The 22,321-nt window shown below is 34.2% G+C and overlaps 1 protein-coding gene across 2 annotated transcripts; it reads left to right on the top strand.

The window, feature by feature from the left end:
- The first annotated feature begins 10,031 nt into the window (after nucleotides 1-10,031).
- LOC125059971 (epidermal retinol dehydrogenase 2-like) lies at nucleotides 10,032-22,116 on the top strand. Of its 2 annotated transcripts, none has more exons than XM_047664698.1 (7): nucleotides 10,032-10,122; nucleotides 16,717-16,852; nucleotides 18,358-18,509; nucleotides 19,192-19,369; nucleotides 20,312-20,497; nucleotides 21,166-21,348; nucleotides 21,955-22,116. In XM_047664698.1, coding segments are annotated over exons 1-7 (918 nt in total). In that variant the 5' UTR covers nucleotides 10,032-10,120; the 3' UTR covers nucleotides 22,036-22,116. The 2 variants fall into 2 exon arrangements, with proteins under 2 accessions (XP_047520654.1, XP_047520653.1); XM_047664697.1 differs by lacking the exon at nucleotides 10,032-10,122 and adding an exon at nucleotides 15,499-15,597.
- The last annotated feature ends 205 nt before the right edge of the window (nucleotides 22,117-22,321 follow it).

The raw sequence follows: 22,321 nt of genomic DNA, 5'->3' as shown, positions 1-22,321 counted from the left end.
CCAAGGTCTCCTACCCATTCAAAAACCCTGGCCCTGTAGCGATTATACTTATTATCCGTCTGATTTGAGTCTTTTGAAACGACTCAAGCCGTACTAGATCAAGATTAACTTCCATTTTAATGCAGTGTTTTTATTTTCAATGTATTTAAAAAAATATAAAATTTAACGTTTTTTTTTTAACATTTTAGGTACCTACAGAAACAGAAAACAGATTGGTTAAATACATACAGTTATTACACACTAAACAACATTTGTAAACCTGAAGTCTAATTATATCTGTACACAGCATTTTAGTGGAATCTTCAGTGCTGGTTTACTAACTATTAACAATTACATACAGTATATAAAATACATATATTAAATTTAATGAATTTTTTTTTAATGACAATTTAAATTGCTTACTAACCAAAAAGCTATTTCTTAAAGCTATTCTGCCTGTCTTTTAAAGCAATCTAGTGTATATAATCAAGAACATTATTCAATATCATCATTATTTATATAGCATAAATTTAACTACATACTAACAATTTTGCAGAAAATTAATAAAAAAATAACATTATGCTTAAGTATTTTTTAAATATTTGACACATAATGACTAGCGAATTCAAGGAAAGCAACTATAAAGGCGGAAACATACTACCAAAACGCGACGCTACACCACGCCATCCGACGCATGTCAGTACTTATCAATCCCATATATTTAATATGGTCAGATGCACATAGACAACACGCCATGTGATCACACGCGGTAACATCCAATCGATTTGGATCGGCGTGTTGTGGATGTTGTGATGATGACGTCGTGCGTCAGTCTTTCGAGTTTTTGACACGAATGTCAATTTATATACTTAGATATTTTTGGATTTATTTGGCGAAATGAACGACGAACAATTAATTGAGTTGGTGAAACAATATTCTGTTTTATATGACATGAGATTACCTCAATACAAGGACAAAAACAAGGACAATGACTTCTGAATTTGCAAGCGTGTCGTGGTGTCGCGTGTTGGTAATGTGCACGATGGACATCGGGTGTCGACACGACACGTCGCGTCGCGTTTAAAGGCGGAAACATACTACTAAAACGCGACGCGACGTGTCGTGTCGACACCCGATGTCCATCGTGCACATTACCAACACGCGACACCACGACACGCTTGCAAATTCAGAAGGCTGATTGCAATGTGCCAGCAAGTTTTTACCAATTTGAGGTTCAGATTCGAGGAATGTTTGCAGCGCAATGGTGCACACCTGGATGATGTTATTTTTAAGAAATAAATTTCCCAGATGTCTATTTTAATTTAAATAAAAAATTGTATGTGTGTTGTATTTAGTTTTTTTATTATATTCTATATATCCTAACTCTCTGTTTTTGTCCTTGTATTGAGGTAATCTCATGTCATATAAAACAGAATATTGTTTCACCAACTCAATTAATTGTTCGTCGTTCATTTCGCCAAATAAATCCAAAAATATCTAAGTATATAAATTGACATTCGTGTCAAAAACTCGAAAGACTGACGCATGACGTCATCATCACAACATCCACAACACGCCGATCCAAATCGATTGGATGTTACCGCGTGTGATCACATGGCGTGTTGTCTATGTGCATCTGACCATATTAAATATATGGGATTGATAAGTACTGACATGCGTCAGATGGCGTGGTGTAGCGTCGCGTTTTGGTAGTATGTTTCCGCCTTTAGTAGTATGTTTCCGCCTTAACAGACATTACAACACGAAGAGTTGCACAAAAAGCGGTAATCTATCGTAAAAGTAATGTGGGCCAAAACACCATGTCGTTGACCTTGGGCGAACGGCGAAGGCATAGTGCAATGTGCGGAGAACGCCTTTCCAGTACAAGGTCGCGTTTTGTTTGTGTATTAAGATTATGCATAGTCCACGCGGTTTATAGTGGTCTTTTTAGCTAAATAAAAAAAATTACATGTTTGCCCGTAAATCTTTGTTTATAATTTATATAATTGGGCAAAGCTTTAAGCAGTGATCAGCAATAGTCGTTGGGTAATGGAATATATATTATTTACTCTTTGAGCATATATATATATCGAGTATTTATATAAGGGTTCGAAAATTGAATAAATAAAATGCGCAGACGATATCTACCTGTTATTTCTGTCTTTCTATAGTGCTTATTTAATATAATTGACGACTCATTGGTCTAGTGATTAGTACCCCTGACTGCGAATCCATGGGTCCCGGTTTCGATCCCCGGCTGAGACGAACATCGATATGATGAGCATTTGGTGTTGTGCTTAGGTCTTGGGTGTTTAAATATGTATTTATATGTATATCTATCTATGTATGTATATCTATCTATGTATGTATATCCGTTGCCTAGTACCCATAACACAAGCTTCACCAGCTTAGCATGGGACTTGGTTAATTGGTGTGAATTGTCTTAAAAAAAAAAAAAATAAGCTGTGTCGGATTCATTTTTTTATTTATTAATTTACACTTCGTTACTATTAAATATACAAACCATACATATAAAAAACAAACATTTTTTTAATGGATTACCGACGAAAAATCGCAATATTACCGTAGTTAATAAATTAAAAAGGGTTTAATACATATTCTGAGCCCAGAAGACTAATGTAAAATTAAATCGGCTATCCGACGGACGACGTGCCATAATTATGTTATTGTGTAAAAAAAGTCTTGTGATAAGTCTTTATAAACATTAATCAATAGTTTGGAACTTGTAATTTTTCCAGTTACATGACGTAAGCATTTTTTTATATTCGATCGTTTTTATGTTTTTTTTCTAAATACTGTGTTTAAGCTAACCTTGAGACACACTACTATCCGAAACTTATAGATTCTTGTTATAGACAAAACAAGTCAAAATTCGAGGATTTCAGCAAAATAAATGCCAACTTACACAAAGCGAGCTATAGCAAGTGGGGTTACCAGGCGGATCGGTCATTTAATTTTTGCCAAACATTCTGCTAGTTGATTGCTACAGAACAAGGTTTGGGTAATATTTACATTCTTTACATATCAACACATCTTTATTAATTAACCAATGTCTCTATATACATATACTAGCTGTTTTCGTTTTGTTTTCAATCATCAAGTCCCGTACCCAAGGGAGCCAGCTATACACTATTGCTAAATCTTTACTAATATTATAAAGAGGAAAGGTTTGATTTTTTGTTTGTTTGCAATGAATAGGCTCCGAAACTACTGGACCGATTTCAAAAATTCTTTCACCGTTGGCAAGCTACACTATTCCCGAGTGACATAGGCTATGTTTCATTTTCAAAAAAATAGGGGTGCTTACTAAATTGAATAATCTAACCCAAGGTGTAAAAAAATAAACAAGAAACTATAGAACAAAATGATGTACTTCGATTTTTCAGGACACATCACTATCTATAAAAAATATCTCGACAGCATGTCTCTATATTTTATAGTTACGTTACAATAAGCGTCCTTTTATTAATTTTTTTTTAATTAAAATACCACCGCTAGAAAAGGCTCTTTATTCGTACCTAGGTATTGATCCTTATCAAAATAATTACCAACGTTTCACATAAGCTACAATTTAATGGCATAACCACCAAAAAAGCATGGTGGATTGGTGTTCTCCTGCCTTTTCTCTTGAATAGTTTACTACTATGTAGTATAACAAAAATCTTAGCCACAGCAACGCTTGGCCGAGTCTACTAGTACATAATAATTATTTAGGTATGTCCGTGCGAAGCCGGGACGGGTCGGGCCTTATAAAGAACTAGCCGTTTCGCGCCCGCTTTGCTGGACGAATTAAAATAAATTTTATGTTTCATTATTTTATTTTTTTTCATATTTTTATTATTCTTCTTTTTAACTTCCCGCTAAGAAAATTGAAATATTTCGAAAATCGAGTTTTTAACAGATGTTGACGTTTTGCGGTTCTAGGAAGCCTCTTTTGTTTTTATTAGCGGGAAAAATTTTCATAAAAGTAAAACAGAAATAAAAAAATGAAGGAACGTTGGAATTAAGGAAGGAATCTAGGAATCTAGGAAAAATTTCGCATCGAATGGTGGTAGTTTCATGTCGATACGATCAGTGGTTTAAGCGTGAAAGAGCCTCAAACGAACACCATTTTCTTTTTATATATATAGATAAAATTTCGTTGTTTTGGCGGTATGAGCTTTGTACCGTTTGTTCCACTCCGATATCGTTTTCTGTATAACTTATTTCCTGATGTGAGAAAATGGTATCTTTACGTATTCCATTTTAGCCCGAGATATTTTCAATTCTAAATAGCCTCTGCGGCCCGAATAACTTCTTTAGTGCGTTTCAGGGTATGAGGACATCGCAGTGATTTGTAAGCGCAGATTGTTGGTGTCACTACAAGTTATATTGCATTACGACATATTATTATCTCTCAATAATCTTAATATACACAAATTACGCGTCACGTTGTTTTTTTTTTATAGAACGGGGGGCAAACGAGCAGGAGGCTCACCTGATGTTAAGCGATACCGCCGCCCATGGACACTCTCAATGCTCTCGCGAGTGCGTTGCCGGCCTTTTAAGAATTAGTACGCTCTTTTCTTGAAGGACCCTAAGTCGAATTGGTTCGGAAATACTTTAGTGGGCAGCTGATTCCACAAAGTGGTGGTGCGCGGCAAAAACTGCCTTGAAAAACGCTGAGTTGGGGAACGGCGGACGTCGAGGTGATACGGGTGGAATTTCGTATTCTGCCTCGAAATCCGATGATGAAATTGTTTGTCCGCTATGGACTCCTAAACTACTTAACCGATTTCATTCAAATTTGCACACCGTGTGCTGTTTGATCTAACTTAAAAGATAGGATAGCTTACTAAAATATATTTAATTCAACTGTACGTGTGTATGTCACTGAACTGCTCTTAAACGGCTGGACCCATTTGAATGATTTTTTTTGTATGCTTTTGGGTGGAGCCCTTGATGGTTTAGATTCACAAATCAGCTCGGCAGATGGCGCTGCAGTCGGTACTTTCATACTTTGTTTAATATCCTAATCGCTTGAAATATCATGCAGGACAACGTCTGTCGGGTTTGCATTTTATCTTAATATATATAAATTACGCGTCACGTTGTTTGTCCGCTATGGACTCCTAAACTACTTAACTGATTTCAATTAAATTTGCACACCGTATGCAGTTTGATCCAACTTAAAAGATAGGATAGCTTATATCTCAATTTATACCCGTAATAAATATATATATAAATATTTGTTTATTACTTGATAGTCATAATTCTAACAATGTCGCTATGTTGAAAGTACCAACGTTTCACATAAGCTTTTAATGGCATAACCACCAAAAAAGAATGGTGGTCTCCATGACTGGTATTCTATCCTACATTTGAGACCTCATACCTTACCTCCCTTGAATAGTTTACTTCTATGTAATATAACAAAAACCTTAGCCACAGCAACGCTTGGCCGGTCTCCTAGTGTAGTATAAAATAAGAAAGACTAACTTATATATACCTATTAGTAAAAAATTTACGGTGAAATCAAAATTATTTACATACTTATAAAATCTAGCAGACCCGTAGATTGCTGCGCACTAAATCCGTCGTAGTGTTTTGGTCATAGACTAATTTTCCGATGTATGACTTAATGTTCTATAACCCCTAGATGGGGCAGAGGGCGTCCACAGCATCTCCATCGCGTTCAGTCTTGAGCCTCGTATTTCACCTCTCTCCAAGTCTTTCCGACTCTCTTTGCCTCATCTGCAACTGTACGACGCCAGGTTTGCTTGGGACGGCCACGAATTCGCTTTCCTTACGGGCTCCAATCATGCGCCTGCTGGGAGGAACTGAAATAAAACTGAGATCTCTTCGAAGGTATGGCCTATCCATTTCCACTTGCATCGCCATCTACTGGCTAATCGAAATTTCGCGGTTGCACTCCCAATGTTAAAGAGCCAGTATATACCAGAATACAGCGGAGATAGCGGTTGATAAAGACTTGGAACCGCTGCAAGATGTCGTTATTGACCTCTCACTCTCATACAGCAGTTTCCGATATATGGACAATGCGAAATAAATATAATTTTAACATTTGACGTTGCTTTCAACCAAACATGAAATTTAGCTTTAACATATTAAAATTATCATGTTATTATAATAAATTTACGAAATAATTCAATTCTGCTAGGGCATGAAGTTGCCTTTACATAGATAGAAGCAATATTCCACCTTGCCTTTAAACACCGAACCAATTTGACTTAGGGTCCTTCAAGAAAAAGGCCGGCAATGCACTTGCGAGCCATAAACATCATCCCCTGCCTCCTATTACATAAAAAAAACTAATTTATCAATGAAATGTAAAATGCGCCATGTTAATTGTATGGTAGTATTATTATTATATTGCAAAAACGTTATTTACATTCTTTAGAGATTTTTGGCTATGGAGTATTTGCACTGGCGCAAAAATATTTAATTTGGCGCCTGGTAGATAATACCGCAGACTCCAGAGTCGGTACTTTCGTCGCTCAACGAATATGTATCGCAAACAGTGAGGAAATTCAAGCATTTAAGGTACCCCAGGAAGAACATTCCTTAAATTAAATGTACTGTTTTAGTTTTACAACTTTAATTTTGTCATAACCATTGTCTGATAAGTTTTATTTATAGTTCTGAAGAAACAATTGCTACAATTTATGAACAGGAGGAAGTTTTACATGATAGGGTGGACTAGTGGCTATAGCAATTAATTAAAATGCAAATAATACTTGAAAACATTGTGTTTACTTGTATGAGAAAATATATGAACTAACTTAAATGACACCGCACATCTAAAAACAAAATAAAGATATTCCAAATTTAAATGCAGTGCATCATAGACAATTGTATGTGGACAGCACCATAACCTTCCAACATTACTAACATCTATTTTATTTATTTATTTATACTTTATTACCTTATACACAAACATACACATAACAAAAATACAAAAAAAACATGTTACAAAAGTTATAAGGCAAAGGGCGGCCTTATCGCTAACAAGCGATTTCTTCCAGGCAACCCTAATGTGGAACAATGAAAAAGAAACACCTACAGAGGGTAGAGTACAAGAATTGCAAAAATTATTAACAAAAAAAAAACTCAAAATAACCCGTTACTATAACTAAAAATAAAGTAAAGTCTAAAGGAAAAATAACAATAATAATAAATAAAAGTATGTATAGACAAAAATTTAACCAAATGCTTTTACGCATCGACCACCAAAAGCGATTGATTCTAGGCCCACTGATTCTGTAAAACCACCTCATGCAGCTCATGCACGACCGCATAAAAGATTGTTTCAGGAGGTCGCATTCGCATTATCATTGACATGATTATACAATTTCAGCCTCATTAGGGTAATATTTGCAAATTTAATTGTAGTTAGATCGAATTGAATAATTTGTTAATTTGTGTAAGACAGTTTAGTTATCAAGAGTCGTATGGAACCGCTGGCGTTATATTTAAATTGGCTAATTATATAAAATATTTAAAAAATGTCTTTATCTATATTTATTATATTCTTGACGATCAGAACGAATTAATTTACAAAACAAATCAATCAAACATGACCGTCGTCATCAGCATGGTCGTGCGTCAAGATGACGTACGACCGTGGCGTCCATGCACCTGAATGGAACAGAAAATCAGTACTGTCAAAATAACAACAGGCGATGTAATATGCACGCAAATGTCCTCTAAGAATATAAAATTATCATATCACAGTATCTACCAAACTTCTCCGAAAAGCTAGATCATTTTCTTATGAAATTAAAGTAAAATCTATTTGAACTACTTTTTATACCTTCAAGTGAAACCCGCTCATAGAAAAATATGAGTTAAAAATTTAAAACTTTACAATTGATTTGGTCTAGTATCTTTATTATATCTTCTATCTTATGGTAATGAAGCGACGTCTAATTTATTATATATATTAAAATTCCACTGAATGATATTTTTATATTCAAGTCTTATATATTTGATGCGATAAAATAAACAATGTTAATATCTTATCAATGGCATTAGTAGAATATCCATTTTGAATTTAGAACGCCATTTCTTACTATAGAGGTAGTAAACCTCTTATCTAGGTGCTTGGAGAGATTATTGACTTAACCTTCCTGAAGGTTGCAGGACAATAGTGCCCGATAATGCTGATACACTTTTGATTATAACCTTTCATTTATACAAACATTTTTCCATCCTCGCCAATAAATATAGAACGCGAAATGGAATCCTCAAAACCGCTTTCATGTATGAGGTATTTGATATCGGTACCTAACTTGGCAAGATTGAGGAGAGGAACTTGGGAAGCGGTGTTAGCATAGTGGCTTCAGCGTGCAACCATAAAGGGTTGTGGCGCCACCGGATCATTATTATTAACTTGGCAACATTATTATAGTATGCTGATACTATGTGGGTGACTAATTCCTCTGCGCTGAAACAGCCTCTGCACAAGGGACTGTCTATCGCGCGAAGGCCAAAGAGATTTAGGAGACAGTGACACGTTATTGTCCCTATTATTTTGGGATTAATTCCGTTGCGGCTTGGAAGTCGCTTTACCACTAGCGGATAGTGCCAGTTTGGACAGTCTGCAATGTGAGGACCTTGTCGAATCCAGGTTAGGATTCCGTAATAAATCCGTATTGGATTTTGACATAACGATTTCCAAACAAAATTGGATCTATGGATCATAAAACGTATTGAATCAAATATGTACATACCATTAAAACGCAAAAAAGAAAGATTTTTCGTTGTACATTTATCTAGTATTAAATTTCGTACTGAATTCCTTAGATATGATTATTCCGGGTTATAACACCATGTCCATTACCACCTCAAAGGTCAGAAAAGGTAGGATACAAATAGTAAATTTAAATTCAGTCTAAATAAACCGTGAACACTGTCTAGTTGCCTGAAATCACGCACTTACTTTTTTTTTTAAAGACAATTCACACCAATTGACCTAGTTCCGTGCTAAGCTGGTGAAGCTGGTGTTATGGGTACTAGGCGACGGATATACATACATATTACAGATAGATAGACATATAAATACATATTTAAACACCCAAGACCTAGGCACAACACAAAAAGCTCATCACATCGATGTTCGTCTCAGCCGGGGATCGAACCCGAGACCCATGGATTCGCAGTCAGGGGTACTAACCACTAGACCAATGAGTCGCAAACTGTATTTTTATATAGGTTTTTACTGTCTTCCAATAATGTAAGTTCTAAGTAATCTTCCGGTCGAGCGGTTTATATTATTTTACCGGAAATAGAACTAAAACCTCGCATACCGGTTACAAAGGTCAATCGTGCATTGATGCAGTTACTTTTTTGTGCTATCAATCAGAACTAGAGTATTCAAGGAAATTCTACTTACATTGTATTTGGATCGTACAACTTACATTGTCTTGGGAACGTTACAAAAACGTACACGACTGCGACGTTAGAAATAAAATATATTTAAATTAGTCTTAATTTATTACATAGCGCGATATTTCGAATACATTTCTTTAATTTTAATTAATAAAATCGCTTGTAGCTATCCTTAAATTACCTTAGGCATTCATTCAGAATTTAAAATAAAACCAAAGCAATGCAATTTGAGACGTATATTTATTTGCATTGCTTCATCCAATTTTGATAAATAGTACGACCGTATAGATCGAGAAATTACTAAATAAATATCAATTTTATGACGTATATACCAATATATAAAATAGTTAAATATTATTTTTAGCAAGATATTTGGTGTAAAGGCAAAAATAAATTCCGGAATATGCGCGATTTATCACCAAACATTAGTAGGAAATAACTTTTTAAATAGTAACAGTCATGAACAGTTTGTAACTTATATCAATATTCTAAATTTTTTTTGTGTATTGAAATAAAATCTGTAAAATATTGTTTGACAGCAATATTTTGTAATTAGCGGCCGCTAAAAACAAAGAATTATTCATGTATGCGTATGGCGTATGACGTATAGATAAGGATAAATGATACACTTCAAAAGCGCAGAATCTTCTGTCGCAGGTCAACTGTCTATAGATTATAACCATTATCACTTATAAAAGTTAGTTACGTGCGAGACACAGAGGAGGACGTAATGTGAGTAAATTATTGATTTTTTATATGAAATATTAAAATAAATTTCTTACGACACTTTATTACAATAAAATTAAAAAGTTCCTCTATTGAGGTTTTAATTAAATAAATACATGTTTATTAAGAGTAAAATATAGTTTTATACTTATAATTAAAACGTGTTAAATTTTATTCAATTATAAGATGTTAAAATATGTTCTTAAAGACTTTATCACACTCAATTGTTTGCGTTGATAGTGTTATCCGAGAAACAAACCAAATCAGAGAGCTGCCCTGCGATTCTGTAACTCACTTCACGAACTCACACAGCGGTTTTCGCGTCGGCGGTCGCTCTCAAATCAGTCGTGAAGCAGTCATTTTATGATTTGGCATTCTGAAAAGGTGGGAGCTTATACTTTATTGTTTATCAGAATGCCAAATCATAAAATGACTGCTTCACGACTGATTTGTGAGAGACCGCCGATGCGAAAACCGCTGTGTGAGTTCGTGAAGTGAGTTACAGAATCGCAGGGCTGGGTTAAATAATAGAGGATAATTTTTACTCTAAAATAACCACTCACAACAATACGAGAATATTACATTCTAAGTAATTAAATGCCGTGAATATATGTAATGAAAATGCTGCTGAAGAGAGTGCCTCTTTCTATACACTCGGGGCGTTAATCCGAAGATTTAGATAATCGCCAAGCTTAGCGAGTTAAGAAAGCCTACGTGAACAAAATGGCTAGAGTTAAGGACGATGATGGTTGTTGTATGGAGATGTTTAAATAAAACTCTTTGAAGCTGGGTATCGACTGACTTTAATGGTTTAAAATATGAGCTTATAACTAACACAAAATTAGGGGTAGAGGGGTTGCGACGCTAAAAAACAAACTTGACTCATCTATGGGTGCATAAATACAACAATTATGTTATTGGACATTATTTTCGAGAAAATTTCAATTTATAAGTGGTAAAAACTAAAGGGCTCAATATTGGCTTCAAGTGTGCGATGATTTACATTTGGTTTAAGCTTCTAATTATTACCTAATATATTTAAATATAACTTAACTAAAGTAAGGTAACATATATCTCGTACAACTATAAAATTGATGTGTGTTGGTCTATGTTATACCTGTAGGTTCATTCAATACGTAAATGAGGTACCTATTTAAAACAACTTTGAAATAAGTAAACTTCCTATATATAATATTTATGTATATATAGGTATCTGGTATATATATATTACCGATACTAATACTACCACAATCACTTCAAGACGACGTAAAACGTAACGAAAAAGTCGTAGTCGCTAAATGGCCGAATTCTAATATAAAACAAGTCGTAATTACTACGAGTCGTATTTTTACTGTAGAGACTAGAGAACTATTATTAGTGCTATCTATATTCTGATAGCCTACCTCTCCGGGTTAAATATTTTCTCATTTATTATCTATTATATTAATACTAGCTGAGCTGGCAAACGTCATTTTGCCATGTATATTATTTCTAGGAAACATTCTTTTAGTTCAATAAAAATAACTATCTACTATAATAAAAAATAGGCGTTGATCGTAGAGGGGTGACGATTAGGGGTTGTATTTTTGTATGTTGTATCATACAAAAATACAACCCAAATAAAAACAAAAGTTTTGTCTAAAAAATAAAAACTTACGGGAACCACCCTTGACATTTACGGGGATGAAAAATAGATGTTGTCCGATTCTCAGACTTACTGTATATGCATAAAAAATTCATAAGAATCGGTCGAGCAGTTTCGCAAGAGTATGGGAAGGAACATTGTGACACGTGAATTTTTTATACTAGATATAATATTTGATGTACATAATACAATTTTAAATTATAAATATTAATTTCCTTACAAGTTGTGGAAAAAACGTTATATATATCAAATGCGTTATATATGGTAGATATTAAAATTTTATATCAAATGTAACATTTAAAATTTGTAATTAGTTTGAATTGTACATAAATAATATATTATACTTGATTAAATAAAGTTTGTTTTATCGACATTGAAAAGTCTTATGAAAGATCCTATATACATCAGCGAACACACATCCTTATAATTACATGTTTGTCGAACTGGTCGCTCAATATACATAAAATAATAAATGGTTATTAACCTGTAGCAAACCTTCACCTTGTGAGTAGTTAAATATAGTAAGCAGTTCTATTAAAATGATATAACATTATTTATTACATAGTAATAATTTATTTCCTTCTTATTAACATACTAACAGTAGTGTAGACATTAGCCAAAATATTCCTATCTACGACGGCAACTGTCACACAGTATCTCTTCAAAGCAGAATTAAGAAAAAGAAATTTGGCTTGGCTGTCAATGGGCGGCGGAATTACTTAACTACTTTTTATAAATAAATTATTTAATTAGGTGCAGAATGAGTTCCATAAATATGATTATATGCAAACAATCAAGACATACACCGACGATTATTCGCGTCTAAGCCATGCCAGTCACGATGTTTTCCTTCACCGTAATAGCAAGTGTTAAATGCGCACATAGAAAGTTCATTGGTGAACGGCCGGGTATCGAACCTACGACCTCAGGGATGAGAGTCGTACGCTGAAGCCACAAGGCCAACACTGCTTTACCTAACTATTGTTGTTGCCTGTGCCCATGGCATATAGGAGCATGGCTAATTCTTTTAAATTATTTAGCCATGTACCTAGTGTGTTCATAGTAAGTAAGTATAAGTTAAGAGAACAAATAAAATCTGTTTGTCAAAAGTTGTCTGTGGAAGTTGGTAGGGGACGCGTCGGAGTGACGCGCGATTGAATGGTGGATGACGTGCAGATTAATTAGTGCATTGTATTATTATAAAAAGATAGATTAAAGGATATAATTGAGGATAAGTGAACATTAAATGTCGTTTCTTTGTATTTCAGAGACACAATATGTGATTCATTTTGAAAATCCTTAATAATATATCTTATATGAATAGTAAACGTGAGGTCTTCTTAAATGCGGCTAGCAAGAAGGTAGGTCTAAAGATAAACCTCACAAAGACAATGCTAATGACAAACAGTATAGAAAAGACAATATCGGTCGATAGAGAAATTCTGAAATATACAAACAAGTATGTTTACCTAGAAAAACAGATCAGCTTTGAAAAGGACCACAACTATTTAGAAATTGAAAGGCGAATTCAACATACTTGAAACAAGTTCTGGAGTCTAAAGGAAATTTTTAAAAGCAATATGCAGACTTGGAAATATACAGAGAAGATGTTTTTTTTTTTGTTGTTAATAATATTGTTTATCTATGTAATCTGATTTGGCTTTCTGTACTGTCTAAGTGTTTGTTTTATAATATTATGTATGTTAGCTGTAAGAATACTTATAATTAAATAAATAAATAAAATAAAAAGAAAAATCAGAACTTGTCATAGGGAGCATGCTTAACATTAGAAAAAATAATAAAATAAGACACTCAAAAATAAGAAGCGTAACAAAAGCTACTGATGCGCTAAACTATGCTCTAAAGCTTGAATAGAGATGGGAAGGGCATGTAGCAAGACTATCTGACGATCGATGGACCATAAGAGTGACCCGGTGGGGAGGCCCTATTGGGAAACGAAACAGAGGAAGGCCGCTCACGAGATGGGCGGACGACATTGCTAAAACGGCTGGCTCGAGCTGGATGAAACTCACCCAAAACCGAGATACCTGGAGTTCCTTGGAGGAGGCCTTCACCTGCGGAAGGGTTCTTGCAAAATAATTGGGAAATAGAAATAAAAATAGAAAAAGAAACAAATAATAATAATAAAAAAATTAGTGTAATTTGTTTTCATAAAATTATATATATAAAGTATTAAGTTTACTTTGTTCTTTTGCAAGAAATAAAAAGGATTTTTTATTTTTTTTATTAATTAAATAAATGAATACTTATATAATAGCCTATAATCATTGTTACAATTATAGTCGAATATAAACACTGTGGAATTAACTTGTATGTTATTTTCCCATTGATTGAAGTAGTTGTAGCGACTTATAATTGCTTCATGTCATTATATTTAAAATAACAATTGCTTTTTATAACGCAGAATCAATCTGCATAGGATGTTTTTAAATGAATACAGTGTAAACTCTATATAATGACACTCAAGGGACTGTGTAAATTTTGACGTTACGTTATTTAGAGTTGTCGTTAAATGGAAAGAAGAAAAGTCAGTAGTAGAAAAAGAAAAAGTTTATTTCAGACAATTCTTCTTTGAACGCTAGTGCGTATAGTCTGATATTTTCACCTGATGTCTTTTGCTGCACCAGAAACTATGTTGTATTTTTTTACTTACTTTATTTCATATCTTGCGATATTGAGGCGTCTTCATGATAAATCACGCTCAAGCAATCCCAATCTGTAAACAAAAGAACGGATTTCTTAGAAAGTTCGGCATGTATGATGTCGAGAGTCGAAGTTATTACATGCTAGGACAATAAAGCGACAAAATAACGTACACATCTCCGCAGTTTTAACTGATTTCGGCAACGTAAAGACTTTTTATTGTTTAATTGTCGTTATTGAAGGTGGGTGTAATGCTATGTATAGTGTATCATTGTATGGAAGACAAGTTAAACCAACCAAAGCCGAGTGATTTCGACGCTTTAAGGGGTTTTTCGTGAAATCGATTATGGAGTTTACTCTGTATTTGAAAACATCCAGTGTACCTACTTATGACACACATTAGCTTGCAAAAAGCTAAAAAGGTAGCCATTATTTCTTATGTACTTACTCTGCGCGTAGCATAGCGTTCTACCACTTGCCATTCGGGCTTATGGTTCGCGTGGGTAAGGACCTTCGAAGAAGTATTCGTGGCGTCTTTCAAGCGAGATCTGCCCTGCTATTCTGTAACTCACTTTTCAAACTCACACATCGGTTTTCGCAGCGGCGGTCGCGCTCAAATCAGTCGTAAAGCAGTCATTTTACGATTTGGCACTCTAAAAACAATACTCATTATTCAATTCAGTGAACAATCTTAAAACTCTCAATAAATAAAAAAATAGCTTTTAATATAAGGAGTTACAGGCTTAGAGAGAATGTTTTCATCATAAAATGCTATGTATATGTCAACGTAAAATTGTAAAAACCGTTGTTAATATTTATTATTGATAGTGCCCAACTTTTTCTTCTAATGTTCTTTAATAAGATAATTGAATCGTAAAAACAACCATTACAATTAACAGTTAAGATAGTTGCGTAAATAAATAAATAAATTTTAAGATAACATACAAACCCAAATTTAACCCCTCTGAGGTCATTTTATCTACCACTGTTAAGATTTGTTATTACTCCAGTGCTCCAATTCCCAAAACCTTGATCTAATTTTTTCTATATTTACAAGCTTAACGCTAAATCTGATTAGTGCGACACACATTCTATTTTTAACAGTCTTTACTGAAACGCTGTGTGAGGCATACATCAAATGTAAATAATTGTTTTGTAAATATGAATTGCAGGTAATTAGTAAAATTTATTTGGTAGAATAATGTACTGGTAATAGTTCTGTAAATAATGTAACAATTCTATGTGTACTTTTATTTTTGAAGACGTAGTACTGTAACCATAATGACGTTGTATGTTATTGCATATGCAAATTTTAGTTCAGTTTCCTTTACTTCTTTTATTTAGACAAAATAATCGTATTGTACTTGTTCTTTAAAATTAATGAAAGTCAAATTACGGTACACAAAAACGCAGTTTGATTTTAAACTGTCTTTATTAATTTCGTTCGTAAACAATATAACATTTTTGTTTACAAAATGTTTCAAGTGCACAGGCGCTAATTAAAGATTTAAGTTGGCGCCTGGTAGATAGCACCGGTGACCCAGAGCTGGTGCTTACCTCGCTCAACGAATATGTATCGCAATACAGCGAGGAAATGCTGCCAGAATTAAAGGGACCAAACTTTTTAAATTTGTTTTAATTTTCTTTTTATTTATTTTTATTACTTATATGTATGTTAGGAAATTTTTTATCGTTATCGTATTCATTATAATAATGTTTTATGAGAAAGGTTTAATGAGACAACATAATTATATTACATTTTTGAAAAAGATTGTTTTTGTATTATATAAGAATAAATGATTTCTTAGAACTTCTACTACATGAAATAAAATTTAAAATGTATAAATAATATATATATATATAAATAATAAAAAATAAAATGTATACTACATAATAAAGCATATTTATTTACAATCTTTACAAATGTTGAATATACAGTTATGATTTGATATATTTTTTTTTTTCTTGTTACTCGATATCCTAATTTCCTTCAGTACTGTTGATCGAACCCCCTTCACGGGTATAGGCCTCCCCTATAGTTTATACTACATATCTTCCTTAAGTATAAAGTAATTAGGCGTAATTCCGTTTATTACACTTTTAATGAGGTTTAAGTTTTTAAATGTCTGTTTAGTTTCTAAATGGTGTTTTTATTCTTAGATACTATTTTGCCGACATTGTATTGATTTTATGTGATTTTTCCTCGTTGTAATTTCTATCTTTTATATTCATGTTTGTGTTAATTAGTTACGTCATATTTCAACGTATAAATAAATTTATTTCATTTTTAGGGAAATCAATACATTTATATATCTATTTCTGGAGTTCCTATGGACACTCTTACGGTCCATTTTCGAAAGCGTCCGGGCTATGATCCGGGTCGTGGTGCCATGTGAACCGAAGTCTGTCGAGGGGCAAATCGTTCTAGTAAGTATTAAGGGTTAGATTCAGAGTCGAGAGAGAGTCTAAACTACTTCGGCTAAATCTTACGTTTTTTTTACAATTGCATGCATTACAATGAATCGCAAAGCATGTTGCATAGCGCGAAACTCGGAAACGGCTGGACCAATTCTAGTACTTTTTTTTAATATCCCTGGAAATCTGAGTCTTCGAGATGGAGAGAAGAATTGGAAAAATATTTTTATTCAGTCATATGAACTGTCTCTATGTGGTAGCATAGCAATGTTTCATATGTTGTTATGTAGTTTATAGCCGGTAAGTAAAAAAGTTATATTAAGTTCGCAGGGGCACCTAGTAGTTAATATAAATTTTATAAGCCAATGCTTACTGTAACTGTAACTGTTTGATGGTTTTATAATTACTAATGAATTGCCCTACCATAGCCCAATGAAATGAAGTCAACATCATAACAATCCGTTGGTGCGTAAAAGCACCTATATATAATTATTACCCCTTACGGACAAAAAAGGCCCATAGGAGGCCCCGACATGTCCTAATGGATGATCCAATCACTGTAGCTAACGAAAAATTAAAAGCCCGGGAGGCAAATAATAGTCAAAATCAAATTGGGCTAAAAAACCGCCTTCACCGGGAAAGGAAAGAAACTTTAGTTCGTTCATCGCTCATTCTAGTGAGCCTCCGTCCTACTTCATGCGATTGACCACCCCGAGACGGCCCAAGCCCAGATCCGAGTCGCAGGAGACGCCCATTCCGGAGAGATGCTCGCTTTTCTTATTTATTTAGCTTTTTTTTGGCCCATGGTCACTCATTTTCGGCATTACGCATTAACCACCCAGCGTAGCCGGCCTTTGAGGGTATGCTCTTTTTTAACAATTGGAGGTCATATATCCAAGGAAGACCCTTACCGGGAGTCAATTCCACGGATCGCTAGTTCGCAAAAGAATAAGTGATTAGTCATGTCATGCAATTTCTCGTCCAAAGTTGTAAAATTTAATTTAATTTAGCGTCTATTGCATTAATAAAGATAGTATTGTCTTTGATTAACATAACTATTATTCATTTAAATAAAACACTATTTTGACCGGATTGAAGTTATGTATTATTATAAATTTACAACTATTTAACATAATTTTAAATTTATCCGACGTTTCGCGTGCTTTACAGCGTGCGTGGTCACGGTGACTGAAGACAAAAGATGTTGAATGTCAAAAAGTATCACAGCTGCAGAGAAAGTTGCATTATCTGTATTTATTTCCCCGGAGTTGGTATCGACTAAAAGATGGAGGGTTTTGGCAAAAATGGCTCACGGTGTCCTCTATTTTCGCGGATTGTGTTTCTTTTTGAGATTTTAATTTGGATATTATTGGATCCCAGGTGTTTGACAATTTTAGTCGGATAAATTTAAAATTATGGTAAATAGTTGTAAATTTATAATAATACATAACTTCAATCCGGTCAAAATAGTGTTTTATTTAAATTAATAAAGATGTTATAGATTTCTATATTCATAGATAAGTGGTGCTGGCCATGGAATGGGGCGTGAGATGGCGCTGCGGTTCGCACGACTTGGGGCGACGGTCATCTGTGTCGATATTAATCCCGAAGGCAACCAGGAAACAACGCTAATGATAAAGCAGGAGAAGGGAAATGCATATAAATATGAGTAAGTTTTAATTTTCACTATGCAGGTTAAGAAAATTGTGAATACTGTATATTTGATTGTTATATTTTGGTTTTAATATCCATGTGACGTGTGTCTGAATGGGGTTCCTACTAAAATTGTAACATATAGAATATTAAATTATGTATACAGTAAGTAAGTAACAAAATGTTTGCATTTATTTAAATAATCATAACAGTTAATCATGTTGTGCATTTTAGTAGAAAATTAGTTGGAAAAAGCATTTTTATTTTATTTATTAGGCCTCTTAACGGATATCATCTCTCGCTTACCATTGCTGAAAAGCCTTCAAAACGTCAATTTATTTAAAGAATGTATTAAACTAGTTCATATTCTTCAAAGAATTTTACTTAAATACTAGCATAGCCGACAAACGTCCTGTGCACACGTTTCAAACTTTGTTTAATAAGCTGTAACAAAAAAGCATCTAATTCTTAATCTAAACTTTTCTCGAGTCTATTGGAACACAAACATTTGTTTGATCACAATCGGTCCAGCTTTTGGAGTTTAATTCCAAATACACGTACAGAAGATTTTTATGTATAAAAATTACTTTTTACATTAAATGAAAATCGGCAGTCTAGTTGTTTAATGTTTCATTTGAGTGTAATTTTATTTCCAAATGTTCTGGATATTTAAGAACATAAGCTGTAACTTTTCACAGATGTGACGTCACAGACCGTACAGCTGTCATGGAATTGGCCGCGAAGGTTCGCAAAGAAGTCGGTGACGTGACGATACTGGTGAACAACGCTGGTATCATGCCCTGCAAGCCAGTGCTTGAGCAGACTGAAAGGGAAATCCGCCTGATGAATGATCTTAATATCAATGGGTATATATGGGTATGTGGTTTTTTAGAGCAGGTTGCTCATCTGATGCTAAGTGATGCCGTCGCCCATAGACAGTGTCAACGCCAGAAGGTTCTCAGTGCGTTACCGGCCTTTTAAGAATTGCTACATTCTCTTCTTGAAGGAGTCATATTGCTTCTTAAATAGATGGGTCGGTTGCTAATTTCTCATAGTTGGTTGTGCGTGGCAAGAATTGCCTCAACTTACCCTCAGTTGCGGAACGACAGATGTCGAGGTGATACAAATTATTCAGCTAGTTACATATGTCGTATCTGACATATTGGTTTAATCTTTTATGGATTCTTGGATGTTATCATAAAATTTTCAAAATTTCTAAGCTTTTTGTTACGTCTGTACTAATGAACTAGCCGCGAAATATAAATCGTTTTCAGACGTATAGAAGAATGGCGTGCCTCTTGATAAATGAGTTCTTTGTGTGTTATACACATATAAATCCAACCAACCGGTCCTAAAATACGCTAAAACAAACTTTTTAGATTTATTCTTAAAAGCCCGGTAACGCACCCTGGCAATGAGTATCCATGGGCGGCGTATCAGCCGGCGTTTGGCCATATATGATTACGAAAAATATGTTTTATGTTCGGTAGGTTTTCGAGGCATTTGACATTTTCGAAAAATTATAAAAAAATACTTACACTTTTTGCCACTCTTTTTAGTGCCAAGACATATATCTATCTGAACCGCCACAACGTTTTCTACCCGCAGGTACTATTATCCATTCATCATGACATAGCCTGAATATGTAAAAATATTTTAAGTTCAAATGTTTATATATTTCTAACTATTTTATACTACTATGTTATGTCTCCATTCATTGAACCACTAATTAATGTATAATTATGTCATTATAAAAAAAATGCTAAACATATAGATCTAAAGTTAATATATATACATATATATATATATATATTGTAGATGATTCAAGCATTCCTACCATCAATGATTCAACGGAATCACGGGCATATAATCTCCATGTCTTCGATGGCTGGAATCATGGGCATCCGGAATTTGGTGCCGTATTGTGGATCTAAGTATGCTGTGAGGGGAATCATGGATGCATTAGCTATGGAACTGCGAGCTGATAAAAGGGATCTTAGCGGGGTGAGTGACCATGCATAGCAGCCTACTATCTAGTGTTCACACTTGTACAACTTTTCATCTCGAATATTGTCCATGTATTCGACATTCAAATTAATTTATTTAACATGACGCAATGTTCGAGTACTGCCTTGCGATTCTGTAACTCACTTTTCGAACTCTCACAGCGGCCGCGGCGGTCGCGCTCAAATCAGTCGTGAAGCAGACATTTTACGATTTGGCATTCAGATAAACAATAAACTACAAGCTCTCCCTCCTTATCAGAATACCAAATCGTAGAATGACTGCTTTACGACTGATTAGAGCGCGACCGCCGCTGCGAAAACCGCTGTGAAAGTTCGAAAACTGAGTTACAGAATCGCAAGGCTAGGGTCACCGGTAGGTACTATCTACATGCTATCAGGCGCCAACTTATTTCTTTAAATAGCGCCTGTGAACTTGAACCCCACGAGAGATAATAATAGATAATTTAGTTATTATAAAAATAATATAAAGGATTTTAATTTCTATAATCTATCAGTACCCAAAACCCACCAAACAAATATTTTATAAAGGAATATATCTTATAATGTAAATAATACTATCGTGTTTAGCTGCGTGCCTATTTTTCTCGTTTCTTTAGAAGTTGATGCATACACTTACAGAATCACAATATTGTTTAATGTCCACAGATTAAGTTAACAACTGTTTGCCCGACCATAGTTAACACGGGACTTTGCAAAAAGCCACGAATTCGCTTTGAGAAGCTGTTCAAGGTAGTGGAGCCGGGTGAGGCAGCCGACACCATCATCAATGCAATGAGAAGAGACCAGATTGAGATTACGATACCTCAAGATCTCCATTATGTTAATAGGGTAAGATATAAATGATCATTTCATTATTATTATAATTATTATGAGCTTCATGATACCATATATTAACGTAAAGAAAGCTTGACATAGAATAAACATGGAAAACACTCTCTTCAACTATTATATTGCATTTATTCGTTACATATCAATTTACATTTTATTATTTCGCTTATATTCTATTGTCTTACGCGACTGGTTAAAATTGTAAAAATAAAATCCTCTATTATTTAAAGCCTCCCGATGACCCAGGAATTGTACAAGCTTCTAGACACCAAACAAAATAAAATGTTATTGACTATCAATAAATCTTAAGCATCATTACAACATAGTATTTATATTTTAACGATACGTATAAAGGTCATAATGTACACATCGATGATGAATCCTAATTTATTGCTTTAATGTCATACATTAACAACATTAAAGCACAACTATTTAGGAATCGCGATCATCTAAAACTGTGCCAAAAACCGTTAAGAATGTGTTCACTTGTGTCAAAATGTGTTTGTATTGTCTTAATTTGTGGCAAAACGTCTTAAATCGTGTCAATATGACCATCTTAAATCGATTTAAATCTCGTTTTAATTCAATAAAATTATTTTCTTTCAGTACCTGTTCCGTCTTCTGCCATTCCAAGCAGCTTGTCTGTGGTCAGAATTCTTCGATGCAGGGGTTGATGCCGACGACTGATTTAAGTTTAATATCTTTTTGTACAAATAAGTGTTGATGTTACAGTTTTATAATGTTGTTTAATAATAAATATTCTTACAAGTTTCAATACTCTTCTTCTAGAGGAACATGATCGGTCGACCGTAAATGAGCTACGTATATATACAGATGGATCCAAAACAGGGTCTGGCTCAGGCGCTGGCATATTCTCTCTTGATCTCAACATCAACATACACCTACCCTTGGGCACACAGAGCACGATCTTTCAATGTGAATGTGTCGCCTTAACCGAAGCAGCCAGAGCCGT

The sequence above is a fragment of the Pieris napi genome, chromosome 20 (assembly GCF_905475465.1).
Source record: "Pieris napi chromosome 20, ilPieNapi1.2, whole genome shotgun sequence".
NCBI lineage: Eukaryota > Metazoa > Arthropoda > Insecta > Lepidoptera > Pieridae > Pieris > Pieris napi.
Note: the sequence above shows the minus strand (reverse complement) of the source record. Positions and strands in the feature narration are given on the sequence as shown.